Raw genomic sequence first — 21,039 nt, 5'->3', positions numbered from 1 at the left:
AATAAAATAAAGAAAGATAATGAAAAGTGAATTACTATTAGTAGTGAAAAGCATACCAAACTGGACTAAAAAAACATTAAAGGAATAATATAAACATAGCATTCAAGTTTAGATAATATATGTTCTTTTCTTAAGAAAAATGTCCAATTTTCTTTCCATGTACATTCTGGGATGTTAAATATATGCATCAGTTTTTAATAAGTGTCTGCAACAGTTAATCTAAAAAGTAATGTATAAGAGTTTCTGTTATGAATAGTGGTGATGATGGACTGGAGTATGGCACAGAGCTCAGACACATACATGAGATAGAACAGATATTGCACATGGGGCATGTTGATGCTTTTGTATCTTATTAGTTTTTGGATTTCAAAAATCAAAAGTCTTCAAAATGGGTAATGTAAAGTATTTCACTGGAATATGTATTAATGCTGAATATACATAAAATTGATTTAAATATATGGACTTTTAAGTATTTTTCTTGAGAGAAAAATAAAATTTAAAAATGTAAATAAATGTAAAAATAAAAGAAAGAATAGGTATATACTCGCTTATATAGACCTACAAGATATGATAAACATAATGAAATCTACACACCTAAACAAGATAATCAAGAAAGTAGACACGGGCGAAGATGATCAATCCTCATTTAGAAAGACAAATGGGATGTGCTTTTAAGGTATGACAGGAATCTACCGCAAAAGGCATTTGAAAGACTCTACCTAGCAGTGTTTCAAAGCAGACACTAAGACTCATAACCAAACCCTCAGCAGAGTGCAGGGAATCATATGAAAAAAGGGGAGTTAGTATGATATGGAAAGGATATAGGAGCTCTACAAGGACCAAATATATCCAGGCACAGGGTCTTTTTTGAGACTGACACTGAACCAAGGACCATCTATGGATATAACCTAGAACTTCTGCTCGGATGTGGCCCGTGGTAGCTCAGTAACCAAATAGTTTTCCCAAGTAAGGGGAACAAGGACTATTTCTAACAGGATCTCAAGGTCAGACTCCTTGACTCCTCCCCTCCCCCCCAGGGGAGGAACAGTCCTGTTAGGTCACAGAGGAGGACTCTACAGCCAGTCCTGAAGATATCTGATAAAACAGGGTCAAATGAAAGGGGAGGAGGTCCTTCCCTATCAGTGGACTTGGAAAGGGGCAGGGAGGAGACCAGGGAGGGAGTGTGGGGTTGGGGAGGGAATGAGGTAGCGGGATACAGCGGGGACACAGAGTTAACAAAATGTAACTAAAAAGAAAAATAAAATTAAAAAAAAAGAAAGACTATATATAGAAACTAACAGTCAATATTTTAAAAAGAGATAAAAATATGAAAGAAAAAAGGAAGCGAGGATGAAAGAAGAATTTGTTTCGAGAAATTCAATATATTTTAATAAAATACAGCAGTGTGTTCCTAGAGATCTATAGACTGTCATAAGTTTTTGTTAAAACAGTTCACATATAATATTTTCTTTAACCACGTACTTGCTAGAAAATCATAGATATATGACGTTTCCATAGGGAATTCATAGTGGGATATTTGGTAATGAAACAGCTCATACCATTAAATTAAAAGAATAAAGTGATTCCAACAACACATAGGAGAAAACATGAACATAGATACCATCACTAAAATATAAAAATCTTGATGAAGACTTAAAGTCAAGTATGGGCATCTTTAGTAACCATCACAGTGCAGAAACAAAATATAGATATGTTAAAACAGTAGCTGATATGGCTTATAATATTTAATAATCTTACTAACATGCTTTGGTCAAGCCAAACTTACTATTTTGAAGTAGCTGCGCTACATTTTTTAATGCTGTCCTTCAGGGCATCTTTGACTTGCTTATTTCTTAGGGTATATATAAAAGGGTTTAGTACAGGGGCAAGTGCAAGAGTGAGTATGGCAATCCCCTTGTTTAAAGATATCCTCTCCTCGGCAGAAGGTTTGATATACATAAAAATGCAGCTGCCATAAGAGATGGAGACGACAATCATATGAGAGGAACAGGTGGAGAAAGCCTTCTTTTTCTGCTCAGCAGAAGGGAACCTTAGAATTGTACTGATGATTTTCCCATAAGAGAACATTACTAGTGCCAAAGTAAGCAGGAGAATAATGATGGCAAAAATCAAATTGACTAGTTGGATGGGTCTTGTATCATTGCAGGAAAGCTTCAAGATGGGAGAGTAGTCACAAATAAAGTGTTCAATCACAGTATCACAGAATTCCAAATTTAGACTTACAATAACTCCAGGACAGATCGCCAATACGGCAATTAAACAGCAGGTGCCAAACAGCCATATACAGACTTTGGTGTTCATGATGGTTGTATAGTGAAGAGGTTTACAAATGGCCACATAGCGGTCATAGGACATGACAGCCAGCAAGAAAAACTGTGCTATCCCAAATATAAGGGCAGCAAATAATTGGGTGAAGCAAGCCTCCACAGAAATAGTTTTATCCATGGTCACTATACTGACCAAAAACCTAGGGATGCAGGTAGACGTCAGCGAGATTTCTAAAATGGAAAACTTTTGAAGGAAGAAATACATGGGTGTTTTGAGGTGGGAATCCAACAGAGTGAGAAGGACAATGGTAAGATTTCCAGTGATGCTCAGCACATATGTTATGAACAGGAAAAGGAAGATTACAATTTGCCACTTTGTATCTTCTGTCAATCCCAAAAGAATGAGAGTTGTCACCAAAGAATGATTTCTCATGTCTAAATGTCTTCTAGATCTTTGTAGCCTGATGGAAAATAGTAATTGGTAGGTTCTCTTTTGTAGAGATTTGGAGGTGGTATAGAGAATCCTACAATGCAATGAAAATGGAGAAATTTTTGTTTCCTTCTAAGTATTGACATTTGGTCATTGGTCAGAACTATGAGCATAACAGCACTTATCTAATCCATTTCATAGACACTTTATTTCCAATTATTTTCAGATGTTTTTACAATTGGAAAAAACTGTGTTATTTTCAGTGATAAATCTTTGCACATTTATCATTTTTTCCACATTTTGAAAATAGAATTCCCAATCCTACCAAATACCAAAAATTATTTTAGGCTCATTTGAGTAATACACAGTTTATTGAGATAACCTCCTTTGTTTCTACAAACGAAGCATTTTCTGAATGTTAATATAAATATATTTTGATCAGGTTTTCCTCTCCTTAAACTCCTCCAGATCCTCTCCACTTTCCTACCCCCCAACTTTATGCTCATGTTCTGTCTTTTTTCCTCTCTCTCTCTCTCTCAAAAAAATAAATAACCTCCACCAAAACACCAAAACAAAACAAAGCAAACAAACAAGAACAACAGATAAAAAATACGGAAACAAAACAAAATGGAAGAGCAAGCCCTCGGGAAAGGCTGACGTTTGTTTTGTGTTGGCTAACCGCTCCTGGGCATAAGGCCTGCCCTGTTGTGGTTGATATATCCAGTAGGACTGACTGCACTGTAGAAAACTGGTTTTCCCTTGGCCAGGGGCTATCAGCTGCCAGTAGTTTCTTGGTTAGGAATGGGGCCTCATTTCCACTTCCTCTCTTAGAGCTGTCTCCACTCTCCTGACCCACACAAGCGTTTTGCTTCCACAGTGTCTTCGAGTGTGTGCATTAGTCTTGCTGTATCTTGAAGGCACTGTTTTCTTGGAAACATCAGTCTCCTCCAGATCTTACACTCTTTCCACCTTCTCTTCTGCATCACTCCCTGGGACTTGACAGGAAAGTTTGAGACAGAATTTCACTATGTTTCCCAGGCTGGCCAGGAAGGAACTCACTGTATGTCCCATAGTGGTATTTTTTTTTTAAGACATAGTATCTTTAATTGTAACCAGATAAAAGCAAGATTAATATTGTTTTATTCAGTAGAAACAGAACAAGTATCCCATTAAGTCTTATAAAAGTTAAATAATTGTAGAAGTATCTAAGAAACAGAAAGTGAGAGAAACATTTAGTACCTTTGGATACTTCTCAGTGGAGGTGAGATCAGTGTAATTCAGGATTTTTAAAGCCCACATGGATGTGCTCTTAGATAAGATTTAGTTCAGGAGCGATTTAGAAATACCTGACATAGTCCAGGGTGATCTGCCTCCTGAGTGCTGGATTTTAAGGCATGCACCACCACATCCAGAGATACTGTATATTTTAAGGGGCTAAATTAATGAAAATGAAATTTGAAATAATTTAAAATGATTAGTTTTAGAGGTATTTGTTATTTTGAAGTTCTTTGGTACTATCAAATAGAACTAGTCCATCAGGAAAAACTACCTCATGAGTTTTTGATTTAAACTTATTTTAATCAGCAAGTAAACATTTTATATTAAATTTAAAACATTTCTTCTTAATTATTATCTTGTTCAACTTGAGTAGCTTTGTTGTTGTAATAAATAATTTACATTCAGTACTACCTCTGATTTTAACTATTTTACTTTCTAATTCTGAAATGTAAAGCAATGCATACCAGTAAAGTTTGTGTAAAGCTTCTAAAGTGAACAAGAATAACTCACTTTGAGACATAGACATGAAAAGCTTAGCAAAGAATTACATGGATGTTATCAGAATGTCTCTAATGCTAAATTTAGTTGGTATAATCCATATTCAAGACAGAACTGTTTTCTATAGAGCCTCTTCGTATACAACTTGACAAATACTGAAAATACTTACTTTTTTTGAGTTTCGCAGAGGTTTTGTTTACAGATACATTGTAGAACTTTATTTTTGACGTAGAACTTCATTTTTGACCTAAAAAGCAATATAAAAAAATGTCTCCTAAATGTGTATGTTCCTAACCCATATCTTCCAATTTGCCTCATCAGTTTTAATGGAGAACTTGTTCAGATTAAACCCCAGCTCATTTTAAAAATAGTCATATTTCCCCTCTTTAATAAAAATACACAGTGTAACACTTTAAATACATTGCTCTGTTTTTCCTACAAATGGAATGATCGATATATTCCCAAACAATACTGTGTTCTCGTTTTGTTGTAACTCAAGAATTGTAATTACTACCTCATTCCATCTTCGATAAACAAGACTTTGTTTCCTTAAAACAAGAAATTATCATGTTCTTTAATAATGAACGAACATTTTTGCTCAGACCCCATATAAGACCTTGGGGATCTTTTGAGGAAAGTACAGTAATTGACCATTTTCATCATTAACTCTACAAGCAATATAAGAAAGTTAATTAAGAGTCTTAGTATCTATAGGGAATATTGTTATGCTGATGACAAATGGATTTTGAAACTTATAATGACATTTCAATTTTCTTCATAATACTTTAGATTCTCAAAACCTCTGAGAATTTATATGCTACTTAATTATCCATTTAAAAATATTTGAAAAGAAGATAATTATTACCCCTACATATGAGAATATTAGCATCTCTTGAAAAGAAAGCTGTCTTGTGGGAGTCCATTTTATTGTATTCTTTTAGTCTCCAAGCAAACTCAGCATTCAATACTAACAGCATGGAGAGAAAACACCACCTAAATAAATTTTCAGAATGTAACTTACAGAATGAAAATCAGTAAATAAAATCTTTCAAGAAAACAATCTGAAATTTTGTAGACATAATTTAAACTACAGAAAAGATTTACTCTGAAGTTAAATGTAAGAACAAGTTGTAAAAAATCAAGAAAGAAATATTTTATTTTTTAAGAACTCTATTATGCAGATGAGTTCAAATTGTGTAAATGTACCACAATTTCTGTATCTATTCTTAATTTGCGGGACATCTAGGTTGTTTCCAGATTCTGACTATTATGAATAATGCTGTTGTGAACATAGTTGAGCAAATATCCTTGTTGTATGGTTGAGCATCTTCCAGAGATATGCCCAAGAGAGGAATAGCTGGATCTTGAGATAGCACTATTACTAATTTTCTGAGCAAGCACCAGATTGATTTCCAAAGTGAATGCACAAGTGTATATTCCCTCCAGCAGTGGAGGAGGGTTCCCCTTTCTCCACCACCACTCCAGCATTTGTAATCCCTTAAGGTTTTTGTTTGTTTGTTTAGAGGTTATTATTATTATTATCATTTATTACAATTTATTCAGTTTTTATCTTTGCTTTGGCCCTCTCCCTCATCTCCTCCCAATCCTACCCTTTCTCCCTCTTCTTCCCCTATACCCTTCCCCTAGTCCACTGATAAGGGAGGTCTTCCTTCCCATGTATTTAACCCTGTCCTATCAGGTCTCATCAGGACTGTCTGGATCCTCTTTCTCTGTGGCCAACTTAGGCTACCTCACCCAGGAGAGGTGATCCAAGAGCCTGCCACTGTCATGTCTGTCATGCCACTGTTCATGTCAGAGAAAGCCCCTGTTCCCCTTACTAGGAAACTCACATGAAGACTGAGCTGCCCATGGGCTACATCTGAGCAGGGGGTCTAGGTCCTCTCTAGGCATGGTCCTTGATTGATTCATCAGTCTCTGCAGGACCCCCTGAGCCCAGACTTTTTGACTCTATTGGTCTCCTTGTGAAGTTTCTGTCCTCTTCAGGTCTTTCTATCTCCTTCCATCAGTCAAGGCTACAGACATGCATGGCTAGAGGCCAGCATAAGAAATAAGAATACAGGCAACAAAAAACAGAACATCATGGCTTCACCAGAATCTCCAAAGATCAATGGATATTCTATTGCAGCTGAAACATAGGAAATTGATCTTAAATCTATAATTACACAGTTATTTGATGCACAAAAAGAGGAAACAAACAAAATAAAAATAGAGGCACATAAAAAGGAAACAAAGTCTTTCCCTTCTTATTCCCTCCTAACCCTGTCTGGCTTGAGTCTGTGATATTCCTGTCACAGTCTCTGTTAGTCTTGATGTTGTTGAAGGCACTGTTTCTTTGGAATCACCCATCACTTTTGGCTCTTACAACCTTTTCATCTTCTTTCCATCAGAGATCCTTGAATTTTGAGGGGAGATCATGTATGCAGACATCTCACTTTTTAAATTAGTTTAAAAGTATTGAATTTTATTATAGCATTCACTGTCAATTTCATTTTAATGTATTTTTACAAAATCTTTTAATTTTATATATAATTATATGCATTTTGATAGTATTTATTCCCACTTCTCCTCCTAACTCCCCCCATATCCACCCCCGCCATCTCTAATTTTTCTCCTTTTCAGAAAACTTTCAATTTGTGATGCCCATATATTCACAAGTGTGGGACTATCCCCTGAAGTGTGGTCAGCCTACTAAGGTCCACACCTTCAAAGAAACCTGACTGTTTCTCTATTCTAAGCTGTCAGCTGTCAATAGCCCCTCAGCTAAAGGCAGAGGGCTCTGAACCTATCGCCTAAGCTATAATGTTGATTGTCTTGAGTTTGTGCAGGTGTTGCGCAGATACCGATAGCTTCTGTGAGTTCATGGATGCAACAGTCCTGTATTGCCCAAAATATGTCATTTGCTTTGGTCTTTTCTGCTCTGGGTGCTTTATTCTAGTCCATTAATCCATGTGTATATTTTTTCTGTTGTGTGGTGTTTGTACTTTTAAATCTCTGTGGTATAAACTATTGTTAGTAACCGTGACACCCAGCAGTGCTTTCATTGATCAATATTGGTTTTGGCTGTCTGTAACTTCTATACTTAGATCCGAATTTTAAGACTGTGGTTTTCTTTCCCATAACTACAATTTGTTTTAAAGGACAATGTATTCAATCTATAGAATACAATTTATACATTAAACCTACAAATCCAAGTATATGGGGACTCTCCTTCTGTTCTGGCTTCATCTTTAATTTCTTTCTTCATTGTTATAAAGTTTTAAAAATCTTTTTGTTATTATTATCATTTATTACAATTTATTCAGTTTATGTCCCAGCTGTGGCCCCCTCTCTTGTCTCCTCCTAATCCTACCCTCCATTCCTCTTCTCTTCCTATGCCCCTCCTCCAGTTCACTGATAGGGGAAGACCTCCCCCTTTCCATCTGACCTAGTCTATCAGTTCTCACAGGACTGGCTGCATTGTCTTGTATAGGCTTTCACTTTATTGATTAGATTTATCCCAAGGTACTTAATTTATCCCAAGGTACTTAAAAGATTTTTGTGAAGGAGATTGCCCTCTTGATTTCTTTATGTTTTGTTTCTATTATATAAAAGAGTTTTTGGTTTTGCAGGAAAAGAATATGATCAAAACATATGACATGAATCATTTTAAAAAATAATAAAAAGTAACAAAAAGACTCTTATGTAAAAAGAACACATTTGATGCTCATTTGCCAAGATCAAACTGCCTTTAATCTAGAGATGAAAGGGTAATTCAACATTCATGAAATAGTAAATTTAAAATATCATACAAATAGATTCAAGAATGAAAACCACATTATCAGCTGCACATTATCAGATGCAGAAAAGGTTTTTGATAAAAATCCAATATCCATTCATGATGTAAGTTCTGGAAAATTTAGGATACAAGAAACAAAAGTCTCTCAAACTTGATAAACATGTTCAGTGATATAGCAAGACATAAACTTGGCATACCAAAACAGTAGCCTTCCTATATGCCAATGACAAACATGGAAAATCAGGAAAACAATCCCATTATTAATAGCCTCAAAAATAACTTGGAAAAAATCTTACCAAAGAAGTAAAAGACTTGTGTAATAACAACTTTAATATATTGAGGGAAAAAAGCTGAAAAAATACCAGAATATGGAAAGAATACTTATGCTTAAGGATTGCGGGGATTAATGTTGTAAAAATGCTTATTTTACCAAGAATATACTATAGAAATTCAGTGCAATCCCCATCAAATTTCCAAAGCAATTCTAAACATGAAAAGAAATATTTCAATATTCATATGAAAACAAAAATGACCCAAAATAGCAAAAAAAGCAAAACAAGACAAAATAGGCAAACAAACAAACAAACAAAAAACCCTGAAACATAAATAGTATTTGGAAGGATAATTTCAAATAATTGCTCAGCAAGCAATAACTGTTTCTTCAGTCTTTTATTTTGGTTCATATGATGGCTGATATTATACATAGATTTCTCTATCTTCTAGTACCTAATGGTCCTCAAAGGCATTTGGTTATAATGTTGCTGAAAGTTATTAATTGTAGATCCACTAGTATTTCTGTCTCTGTCTGTTATGTCAGAGGGTCATGTCTATTATGTTTCACTCCAGGACAAACTCTTCTAACTCACAAATACACATAATAAATCTGATCCTTTTGCAGATTTTTTTTTAAAAAATATCTTCATTGCTGAAGAATATTAGAAAAGTTATGCAGTCAATGGCATATGAGGTTAAATACTTCTTTTTCTTAAAGGTCAGAATTTCTATTAAGAAGTGGAGAGGTTTTCACAAGTGGAATGTAGACAAAATGTTTACATTTTAACAACAGAGTAGCTTTATAGAAATACTTAATTTGAACAGATTATTTTAAAAATGAAACAACTTTGTCTACTTACATTGTTGTTTTTTAATTAAATTTCAGATAATCAGAAACCTAGGTTTAGCACATTGGAAAGGAAGAAATCAAAGTATCACTATTCATAGATGATAAGATAGCATACATGAGTGAGCCCAAAAAGTATACCAGAGAATGACTTCAACTAATAAATGCCTTCAGCAAAGTGGCTGGATACAAAATTAACTAAAAAAAAAAAAAAAAAAAATCATTAGTCTTCTGTATACAAAAGAAAAAAGGGCTGAGAAAAAAATTAGGGAAACCACACCATATAAAATAGCCACAAAGAACATAAAGTACCATAAAGTACCTTGGTGTGACTCTAACCAAGCATGTGAAACACCTGTATGAAAAAACTTCCAGTCTCTGAAGAAAAAAATTAAAGCGATCAGAAGATGGAAAGATCTCCCATACTCAGGGATTGGTAGGATTAACACAGTGAAATTGGCCTTCATATCAAAAACAATTTACAGATTCAATGCAATTCTATTCAGACCTTGAAAGAACAATTCTCAATTTCGTATGGAAAAACAAACAAACAAAAAACCCCAGAATTGCTAAAACACTCCTGTACAATAACAGATCGTCTGGAGGTATCTCCACTCCAGATCTCAAGCAGTACTATAGACCAATAGTAACTAATGGTACTGGCATAGAAACAGAATGCTGGATCAATGTATATCCTGTTTGTCCTTCTGAATGACATGTAAGCATCCCCCTAGAGTCCTCCTTTTTGTTTAGCTTCTTCAGCTATATAAATTTTAGTATGTTTATCCTATATTGTATGGGTAATATGTACTCATAAGTAAGCATAACCATAAAATGGAAAAAGATAACATCTTCAACAAATGATGCTGGTCTAACTGGATGTCTACATGTAGAAAAATGAAAATAGATTCATACTAATAACCCTGAACAAAACTGAAGTCTAGGTGGATCAAAGACCTCAACATAAAACTGAACACACTAAACCTATTAGAAGAAAAAGTGGGGAAGAGCCTTGAACTCATGGCACAGGAGACAACTTTCTCAATAGAACACCAACAACACAGGTGCTAAAATCAACAATCAATTAACGGGACCTCATGAAATTCAAAAGCTTCTGTAAAGCAACGGACACTGTCATCAGAACAAAACAAAAGCCTACAGACTGGGAAAGGATCTTCTCCAACCCTATATCTAACAGAGGGCTAATATCCAGAATATATAAAGAACTCAAGAAGTTAAAAAGCAACAAATCAAGTAATCCAATTAAAAAATGGAGTACAGAGTGAAACAGAGAATTCTCAATAGAGGAATATCAAATGGCAGAGAAACACTTAAAGAAATGCTCAAGGTTCCTTAGTCATCAGGGAAATGCAAATAAAAACGACCCTGAGATTTTATCTTATACCCATCACAATGGCTAAGATCAAAAACTCAAGTGACAAAACATGTTGGAGAGGATTTGGAGAAAGGGAAACCCTCCTCCATTGCTGGTGGGAATGTAAATTTGTACAACCACTTTGGAAATCAATCTGGCACTTTCTCAGAGTATTTGGGATAGTGCTTTCTCAAGATCCAGCTATACCACTCTGAGGCATATACCTGAAAGATACCCACCATTCAATAAGAACATTTGCTCAACCATGTTCGTTGCAACCCTGTTCGTAACAGCCAGAATCTGGAAACAACCCAGATGTCCCTCAACTGAGGAATGGATACAGAAATTGTAGTACATTTACACAATGGAATACTACTCAACAATTAAAAACAAGGAAATCATGAAATTTGAAGGCAAATGGTAGGAACTAGAAAAGATCATCTTGAGTGATTAATCCAGAAGCAGAAAGACAAACATGGTGTTTATTCACTCACAAGTGGATATTAGCCACATAATACAGGATAATAGCTGAGCAGCATTCCATTTTGTAAATGTACCACAATTTCTGTATCCATTCCTCTGTTTAGGGGCATCTAGCTTGTTTCCAGCTACTGGCTATTACAAATAGAGCTTCTACTAACATGGTTGAGCAAATGTCCTTGTTGTATAGTTGAGTAATTTTGGATATATGACTAGGAGTGGTATAGCTTAATTTTGAGGCAGCACTATTCCTAATTTTCTGAGAAAGTACCAGACTGATTTCCAAAGTAGTTGTATGAGCTTACACTTCCCCTGGCAATGGAGGATGGTTCCCCTTTCTCCACATCCTCTCTAGCGTGTGTTGTCAATTGAGTTTTTGATCTTCCCCATTCTACTGGGTGTAAGGTGAAATCTCAGAGTTGTTTTGATTTGCATTACCCTGATGAATAAGGACCTTGAGCATTTATATAAGTGTTTTCTCTGCCGTTCAATATTCCTCTATAGAGAATTCTGTGTAGAGTTCTGTAACCCATTTTTAGATTGGATTACTTGATTTGTTGGTGCTTAACTTCTTAAATTCTTTATATATTCTGGAGATTAGCCCTCTGTCAGATTTAGGGTTGCTGGAGATCCTTTCCCAGTCTGTAGGCTGTCATTTTGTTCTGACAACAGTGTCCTTAGCTTTACAGAAGCTTTTAAATTTCATGAGGCCCCATTAATTGATTGTTGATTTTGGAGCCTGTGCTGTTAGTGTTCTGTTAAGTGAGGTAACCCAGAAGCAGAAAGACATATATGGTATATACTCACTTATAAGTGGATATTAACCACATAATATAAGATAAACATACTAAAATCTATACTCCAAAAGAAGCTAAACAACAAGAAAGACCTTAGGGAAGCTGCTCAGTGCTCATTCAGAAGGACAAACTTGATAGACTTCTGAAGCAGGAGAAGACAGGAAACAGGACAGGAGCCTTCCCCAGATGGCTTCTGAAAGACTACTGATGGAGGTATCGAAGCAGAGGCTGAGACTCATAGCCAAACTTTGGGAAGAGTGCAGGGAATCTTATGAAAGAAGATGGAGACAGAAAGACCTGGAGGGACAGGAGTTCCAAAAGGAGACCAACAGAGACATAAAAACTGAGGCTTGGGGGACCTGAACAGAATGATAGCTCAACCAAGGACATTCATAGAGAAGACCCCAAACCCCAGCTCAGATGTAGCCCATAGACTCAGTCTCCAACTGGGGTCCAAGGATTGTCTCTGACATGAACTCGGTGGCTGCCTTTCTGATCATCTCCTCCTGGGGGTGGGGTGGAGTGAAACCTTGGCAGTCCACAGAGGAAGACAATGCAACCAGTCCTGATGAGACCTGATAGGCTAGCGTCAAATAGACTTGGAGGAGGACCTCCTCTATCAGTGGACTAGGGGAGTGGCACAGGGGGAGAAGAGGGAGGGAGGGTGGGATTGGGAGGCAATGAGGGAGGTGCACACAGTGGGATACATATTACACAAATTGCAATAAATGAGTATAGAAAGTTCACATATCTCCGGGGAGGGGAATAATAAAGTTCATTTATAAGGGATTTTTTTTCAAGGTAGAGAGAAACTTAAAGGTAAGATAAAGAATTTCTTGGTCCAGATTTTCAACTTTTTTTCTTCCTTGAGAACTAGAATAGGAATTTGTAGATAAAATCAGCATATTTCACTTTAAGTCAATAAAGCTATGTACAACTGGCAAAAAAAGAAAACTAGGTTTAAACTATGCTGACTAACCTAGAGTATGTTTCCCCTTGTCAGCAATGTTACCCATCTTCCTAAACCAGAACTGTTTACCATAGTTTCTTTGATGTACATCGCGATGTCATTTTGTTAAATTTTGCACATTTTTGCGTATGTCTTCCCTAAATCTGACAGTCTAGTTCACAAATGTACACCACCGACCACACAAAGGAGTCAAATACATTTTCTCAGGTAAACATCAGTGATATTACTTATACTGTTCTAATGGGCAGAGGACACAGGAAACCATTTCTTTGCCCTCTGCATCCTCCTTCACTCAGAGTCCTCTCGTGGTTTATCTGAGGATCACGAAGCTGGAATTCTTGCTTCCTAGAACTGGTAACAGTAGAGTGTACCCATGTGCTTTCAGAAAGTATCTTTCAAATGTTGAGTATCTGAGTCATTGAAATGACAAAATTCTCAGTACTAAAAGCTTTCATTTTATTAGCACATCTCACTACTGGTAAAAAGTTTGTTATGATTGATTAATTTGAAAGATGATATATAGAGGTAGATCCAAGCTCAGAGAGATGAAAAAAAAACAAAACGAAACAAAAACAAACAAACTACAGAATATTGCTACCTGCATTAATGGTTGCAGAGTTATCATTCAGGTATGAATTTTATTGTTTTATATATCAAATAAAATTTATGTCTATTTTGAACATTAGAACACTGGATATGATGAAGTAGAATACAAACAGGAAGCTACCTAACTTATTGGCATAGTATGTAACCTTGTGCTTGTACACAGAACCACAGAAGGATGATTATTGGGCATAGAGTGAAGAATATATTCATATTTTCCACAATGATTATAATTATTACATTTCATGCTACCTTACTATGTTACTCCTGTGTGATCTTCCTTACAGCATGTATCCTTTTTATGTCACACTTTTTTAAAAGCAAGATATTCATCAATGTGACTCATTTGGCCTACTGCAGATCACTTGTACAGATACAAAGCTTCTAGAGCTGATGGTATTTTTCTTAGCAGTATTTACTCTCATGGTAACTTTGGATTTGGTGATTCTCTTCTATATATTCATTCATTGAGAATATATGATCACCCATTTCATCTCCTAAAGCCATTTGTAGGAGTTTCTATGGTTCACTGGGTATTTTTATTAAAATATGGTACAAGCATGTTTAAGAAGGCTGTAGTGTCTGTCTAATCCCTCAGTGTTTTGTTTTATTAAACATTAAATTAGTGTAATAGCACATAGCATTTTTTAAATAAGGACTTATTTGTTAGAAAGAGTGAATTTGTCATTTATTGGGGTCCAATAAATTGTTTGCTTTTTATTACATAATATTTCCCTTTCTCATAAAGTAGTGTTTTAAAACACACAAACACACACATGTGCACATATATAATGACTCATATATATAAACATACACACACACACACACATATATATATACACAGAAGACACATACAGACACACAAACACTGACATTCACAGACATACACACAGACACACTCATACCCCCCCACATACATACAGAAATATAGACACACACAGAGAGAGAAACATTCACAAGTAGTCACACAGACACTGACACACACAGACATATACACAGGCTTGGACACACACACAGATATTGATACATAGAGACACACAGACACACACACACAAACACACATAAACACACACAAAATGTATACAAAGACGTACATATGCACACACATAGAAACACACACACACTTAGACAAATACACACATATGCACATACACACTTATTCTGTTTCTATTTCTATGTCTTATTTCCTAGCTTTTAAGATTAAATATTTCTCTTCTAAAAAGTAAAGTGTTATAATTTTCTGTATTTATTCTATTTATCCTGCTCTAACACCCCAGAATACCATGCTATATTCTGTAGCAATGACTTCCAGACCAATGACTAACAAGTTTTATCATGTGCCAAATGCATAAACATCTGACTTTCTGATCTTCACCATGAAGGCACAGAAATAATTTACATATGGGGGAATTTAACCACAATGTGACAAAAGAAATGGACACACCTTCATCTCTTCTTATATATACTATGGCTTGAATGCAAGTGAATTATCTCATTGATACATCTACAAACACATCTATCTGCCCATCAAAGTCAGGGTCCCAGCCAGAGTATGTCCTGCCTACTGCTTACTATGTCTCCAACAGTATATCACTTGATCTCAGTCATCACTTTCTTAGAAAAGACTCCTGTGCCCGGATATATTTGGTCCTTGTAGAGCTCCTATCCTTTCCATATCATACTAACTCCCCTTCTTTCATATGATTCCCTGCACTCTGCCGAGGGTTTGGTTATGAGTCTTAGTGTCTGCTTTGAAGCACTGCTAGGTAGAGTCTTTCAGATGCCTTTTGCAGTAGAGTCCTGTCATACTTTCAATGCACATCCCATTTGTCTTTCTAAATGAGGATTGATCATCTTCACCGGTGACCACTTTCTTGATTATCTTCTTTAGGTGTGTAGATTTCATTATGACACTCAACCAAGGACCATCTATGGATATAACCTAGAACTTCTGCTCAGATGTGGCCTGTGGTAGCTCAGTAACCAAGTAGTTTTCCAAAGTAAGGGGAACAAGGACTATTTCTAACAGGATCTCAAGGGCAGGCTCTTTGACCTTACCCCCCACCCCCAGGGGAGGAGCAGTCCTGTTAGGCCACAGAGGAAGACTTTGCAGCCAGCCCTGAAGATACCTGATAAAACAGGGTCAAATGAAGGGGGAGGAGTCCTCCCCTATTAGTGGACTTGGAAAGGGGCAGGGAGGAGACCAGTGAGGGAGTGTGGGGTTGAGAAGGAAATGAGGTAGCGGGATACAGCTGGGACACAGAGTTAACAAAATGTAACTAATAAGAAAAAAAATATAAAAATAAATAAGAAAAATCATTTTCTTAAACCCCAAGCTTGGAATTTATTTTTCTTGAATCTTTCTTTTGCATAGATTATTTATTCAAATCAACATCTCTCTAAAATTTCTGAAAATATTTTTCTAATTTTTTATAATACAAATTTTCTGATTGGGTTCTTTAGATTTTATTTTTAGATTCATCATTGTTCATTTTGCTAAAAATCTTTGTAGTGAACAGCGATTGCTAGAAAACAAAACTAAATAAAATAATTTTCATTATATTTTCAATAGTTAAGGACCTGATTCAAGCATTTGGGTCAAATGAGAACTTGAAGAACCATGGAAATACAAATCAGGAAAGTAAATGGTGTAAACGGGAAGTGCTTGGATAAGAACCCAATAGCTATAGTCTCAGTCATCTTAACCAAAGAAGCTAGAAAATAGTAGAAAACCAAGGTAGGAGAGGGAATACAGAAAGAAATGATGGTGAAGATCAAATCTGGGGAGAGAGAGAAAGGATAGGGCAGAGGGCTTGCAGAGAGAAAAGAAACCATGGATGAGGACATCTCTGCGAGAAGCTGGAGACAAGGTAGGCTTCTGGGAGGATATGGGGGTGACTCTAGTTAAGACTCCTAGAAGCAGGGGTCATGGAGACTGACGAGGACACCCTCTAACTAGACAGGACTTTTAGTGGAAGGAGGGGAACCCCAACCCACCCACGAAAACTTTGACCCCAAATTTACTTTGCCATCAAGATGTGCAGGGATTAAAAAAAGGGGGAGGGATTGAGGGAATGTCCAACCAATACCTGGCCCAACCTGAGACCCACCCCGTGAGAGAGAGGCAACCCCTGACACTATTAACAATATTCTGCTAAGTTTGCAGACAGGATCCTAGTATAGCTGTCTCCTGAGAGGCTCCACACCACAGCAAATGAAAACAGATGCTGAGACTCACAGCCAGTCATCGGACAGAGTGCAGGGGTTCTTGTCGAAGAGTGGGAGCAAGGATAGAAGGACCCGGAGGGGACAGGAGCTCCACAAAAAGACCAAGACCAACAGAGCCAACTAACCAGAGCCCAGAGGGACTTGCGGAGACTGAAGCACCAACCAAAGACCATGCATGGACTGGACCTAGACCTCCTACACCGATGTAGCCGATGGGCACCTTGATCTACGTGTGGGTCCCCTAGTAAAAGGAGTGGTGGCTGTCTCTAACACGGACTCTGTTGCCTTGCTTTTTGATCACTTCCCCTGGTGGGGCTGCCTTGCCAGGCCACAGGGGAGGAAGATGGCTCAGTCCTGATGCAACTTGATGTGTTGGGGTGGGTTAGTGGGTCGGGGCTCTCCATTTCTAAGGAGTATAGGAAGGGCAATGGGGAAAAGGAAGGACAGAGAGGGAGAAGAAGAGATGAGACTGGGAGGAAAAGAGGGAGGAGCTATGATCAGGATGTAAAGTGAGAAACAAACAAACAAACAAATAAAAAGGGGAAGAAAATAGTGGGAAACCAGAGGCAGCTGCAAAAATGAGTTATTGCTCAAGAAATGACTTCCTACCACCACTCTCAGCTACTGGGACATTGCTGATTTCTGCATACTGTACTGTCCATATTCCCAATTCTGTGAACATTTTTCTCATGTAAAAATGCAGCCTTGTCAAGCCACAGAAGAAGACAATGCAGCCAGTCTTTGTGAGACGTGATAGGCTAGGGTCAGATAGAAGGGGAGGAGGACCTCCCTTATTAGTGGACTAGGGGAGGGGTATACTGGGAGAAGAGGAAGGGAGGGTGGGATTGGGAGGAGATAAGGGAGGGGGCCACAGCAAGAGAAAAAAATGAATAAATTGTAATAAAAATAATAATTAGTAAAAATATTTTTAAATTAACACAGTAACAATGCTAGTAACCCTGAGTGTGCAATTTGTTATCAGAATAAACAAATAAGCAAGTTTCTGACCAAAGTCCACCTGCAGAAGTAGATTTACTTAAAACAGCAATTAATTCTTGAATTCTATATCAATAAAGACATAAAGGTGAGTAAGATCCTCTAAAATTGCCTCCCCACAATCACACCAATTTGTACAGATATTTACACATCCAACTCCAAAGGGATGTGAATATGAAGAGATATGGAAGCAACATTGAGAGCAATTGCATTGGCTTAGAACAACAATAAGATGCATTGAAGCAGCATGGAGCAAACTTGCTACATTTACCCTGTTCCTAAGCAGCATGTGAAGAAACATCCTTTATGAAAGAGAAGAAATTAAGTCTAGGATTCCCATTTGAGAGCCAATAACTGACCTGGCATGATTAAGCCAGCAACAGAGTGAGACAATATCTCAAGGCATGGATCCACAGACTCAATCACCAGAACTGAATTCTTCCATTGTTCTTCCCCCAATCTTGAACAACAGAGAGAAAGCAAGGCACTACCTGATAGGGAAAAAGGACTGAAAGCTCTTGAGGACTGTGCTTTGGAATTCAGAACCAGGCCTCCTTATTGAGGTCCTTCTCCCAAGGAAAACCAAAGCCTTTTATTCCTAGGTCAGAGTTTTAGTTGGGTGCTCTAACTGGTTGAATCCTGAAGCTCATGGGAACAGATTTATTTTGGCTTGGACTGTTGCCATTGCTGTCTCTTGCTGAACCTAGAACACTACTCTTCCCCTAGAGATTGCACAGGTTGATGTGCCTATTAAATTTTGGTATGGCCCAATTAGCATCAGCATTGGTGGCCAGGAGACTGCAGTCTATTTGTTAGTCTTGGACAGCACACCTATTTTCATGTCAGTGAGAAAAACTTTATTTTTTAGAGCTGTCCCACACCACACTGAGTCAAGGTGTGGCAAGCACTCCTATCAGTCTGAATCATTACCAGCTGTACTGTGAGCCTATGCATACCTTGATACTGTAGGCCTTTGTGGCTGTGAGATTTGTGAGATTCAGTTGCAAACCAGGTAAGCAGTTGGTGGACAAAGGACTGCTTTCAGCAATGATACCAAACCTAAAAAGTCAGGTGGAGTCAACTTTCTAAGCATTACGTAATACTTTATTCTCTGTGCAATTTAAACTTAATATAATGCAATGTTAGTAAAATTAACAGGAAATAGTAGTTTCTTAACTTGCTCAAAGATATCACTTTATAAACTAACCCATGAAATTAATTTTAAGGAATAAGCTTTCTTGGAGCATTTTAGCATGTATAATAGGTACAAAATTATAATTATCAAAGGCTTTTAAAGTATACAATTGTTAAGTGAGGAGGTAAAGTATAATTCTTTAAATAATAGTCCTTTAATTATTTGAATTTATCGACATTTTTGATCTATAGGCTTATAGTTCAAAGAAAATTTGGATTTTATATTTCTAGCATAGAAAGATATTGTTCATCTTGAATAAAAGAGATTAAAATAAAAATACACATAACAGATTAGCTTCTAACCTTGAGGAAGTTAAAATTAAACAAATAACTGAATTGCAAATATTCATTATTAAAAAACACAAATTAGTTGACCAAATTTTTTTGTGTTTTATGTAAATCACTTAACTAAGTTTTATTACCTTCCTGAAGCAGGAAATAATCTTCTAAATGCTATTCCAAAGGCTCGTTTAACTTGCTGATTCCTCAGTGTATAAATGAAAGGGTTCAACAAAGGGGCAACTGAAGTGTTGAGCACAGCTATTCCTTTGCTCACAGTTACTCTTTCATTTGCTGATGGCTTTATGTAGATAAATATGCAACTCCCATAAGTGAGGAAAACAACAGTCATGTGAGAAGAACAAGTGGAAAAGGCCTTTTTCTTTTGCTGAGCTGAGGGGAATTTTATAATCGTCTTGACAATGCGAGCATAAGAAAGGATTACTACTGCTAATGTGACAATGAGTGTCATTAGAGCTAAGACAAAAGCAGCCAGTTCTAGTAAATGTGTGTCTGAGCAAGAAAGCTGTAGGACAGGAGAAACATCACAAAGGAAATGGTCTATGACATTCGAAGCACAGAAATCCAAGTCAAGGCCAATAATCAACGGTGGAAAAATCACCAAGAATCCAGTTACCCAGGAACCCAGGACAAGCTGATGGCAAACTTTGCTGCTCATGATGGATGCATAGTGCAAGGGCTTGCAGATGGCAATATAGCGGTCATAGGACATGGCAGCCAAGAGGAAAAACTCTGTGCTCCCCAAGAATATGTAAAAGAATAATTGACATATACAACCGTTATAGGAAATTGTATTGTCCTTAGTTACAATGGTGACTAAAAATCTGGGAACGCAGGTTGTTGTGAATAAAATTTCTAAGAAAGAGAAACTACGGAGAAAAAAGTACATTGGTGTCTTGAGAAGGGGATCTAGCAGAGTGAGGACAATGATAGTTAAGTTTGCTAGCATACTCAGCAAGTAATTTATTAAGAGAAACAAAAAAATTACAATCTGTAACTGAGAATTATCTGAAAGTCCGAGAAGGATAAATTCTATCTCTCTTGTATGGTTCTTCATTTCTCTTTGTGATCTCATTGAAGTTCTAGAAATAAAAAGATATATAAATTAAAATCCACATGGCTTATAGGATCATATTACTAAAGCACAGCTCTTTCAAATGTAATATTTATGGATATTAGAGATATGATGGTACCTATATGACAGCAATTTACCAGTAAGAATTTAAAAGTAACAGAGAATTCCACTCATCATTGGAAATAGATCTGAGCAATTTTAAGAGCTTAATTTTTCTACTCTTTCAGTTTAAACTTTGAGTTAATTGTAACTAATTACAGATCTGTTAAATTAGTAAATAGCTTTGCATTGAGAATAAAAATAATCCATTTATTACTGTATTACTGATTTACCGAAGAGTAATTATGACTGTATAATAAATTGAAATCTGTAGTTTAATTAGTAACCCTTAAATTTCATGCTAAAGTATGTTTTGTTATCTCTCAAAGTTTTTCTGTGAATTACAGACATTGTAGAGAAATACAATTGATATTTAAGTTTAAAAAACAAAGTAAATAATAGTTCAATATAAAAATTGAAAGAGCTGATTAAATATTTACAAATCAACTTATGAAAAATTCAAAATATAAAAGAATCATTTGTAACATCAAAATTTTATCTCCTGTAAACAA

The 21,039-nt window shown here is 36.4% G+C and overlaps 2 protein-coding genes across 2 annotated transcripts; both read right to left on the bottom strand.

Moving 5' to 3' along the window:
• Positions 1-1,785: 1,785 nt before the first annotated feature.
• On the bottom strand, positions 1,786-2,721 carry LOC110543101 (olfactory receptor 6C74-like). Its single transcript, XM_021629536.2, has one exon. It carries the CDS (start codon positions 2,719-2,721, stop codon positions 1,786-1,788), a length of 936 nt encoding a protein of 311 aa, XP_021485211.1.
• A 16,750-nt stretch (positions 2,722-19,471) lies between these two features.
• Positions 19,472-20,428, bottom strand: LOC110543100 (olfactory receptor 6C70-like). Its single transcript, XM_021629535.1, has one exon. The coding sequence runs from the start codon at positions 20,426-20,428 to the stop codon at positions 19,472-19,474; it is 957 nt and encodes a 318-aa protein (XP_021485210.1).
• Positions 20,429-21,039: the final 611 nt, after the last annotated feature.

Source organism: Meriones unguiculatus, chromosome 7 (genome assembly GCF_030254825.1).
Source record: "Meriones unguiculatus strain TT.TT164.6M chromosome 7, Bangor_MerUng_6.1, whole genome shotgun sequence".
Classification (NCBI taxonomy): domain Eukaryota; kingdom Metazoa; phylum Chordata; class Mammalia; order Rodentia; family Muridae; genus Meriones; species Meriones unguiculatus.
This window is presented reverse-complemented; position numbering and strand designations above follow the sequence as displayed.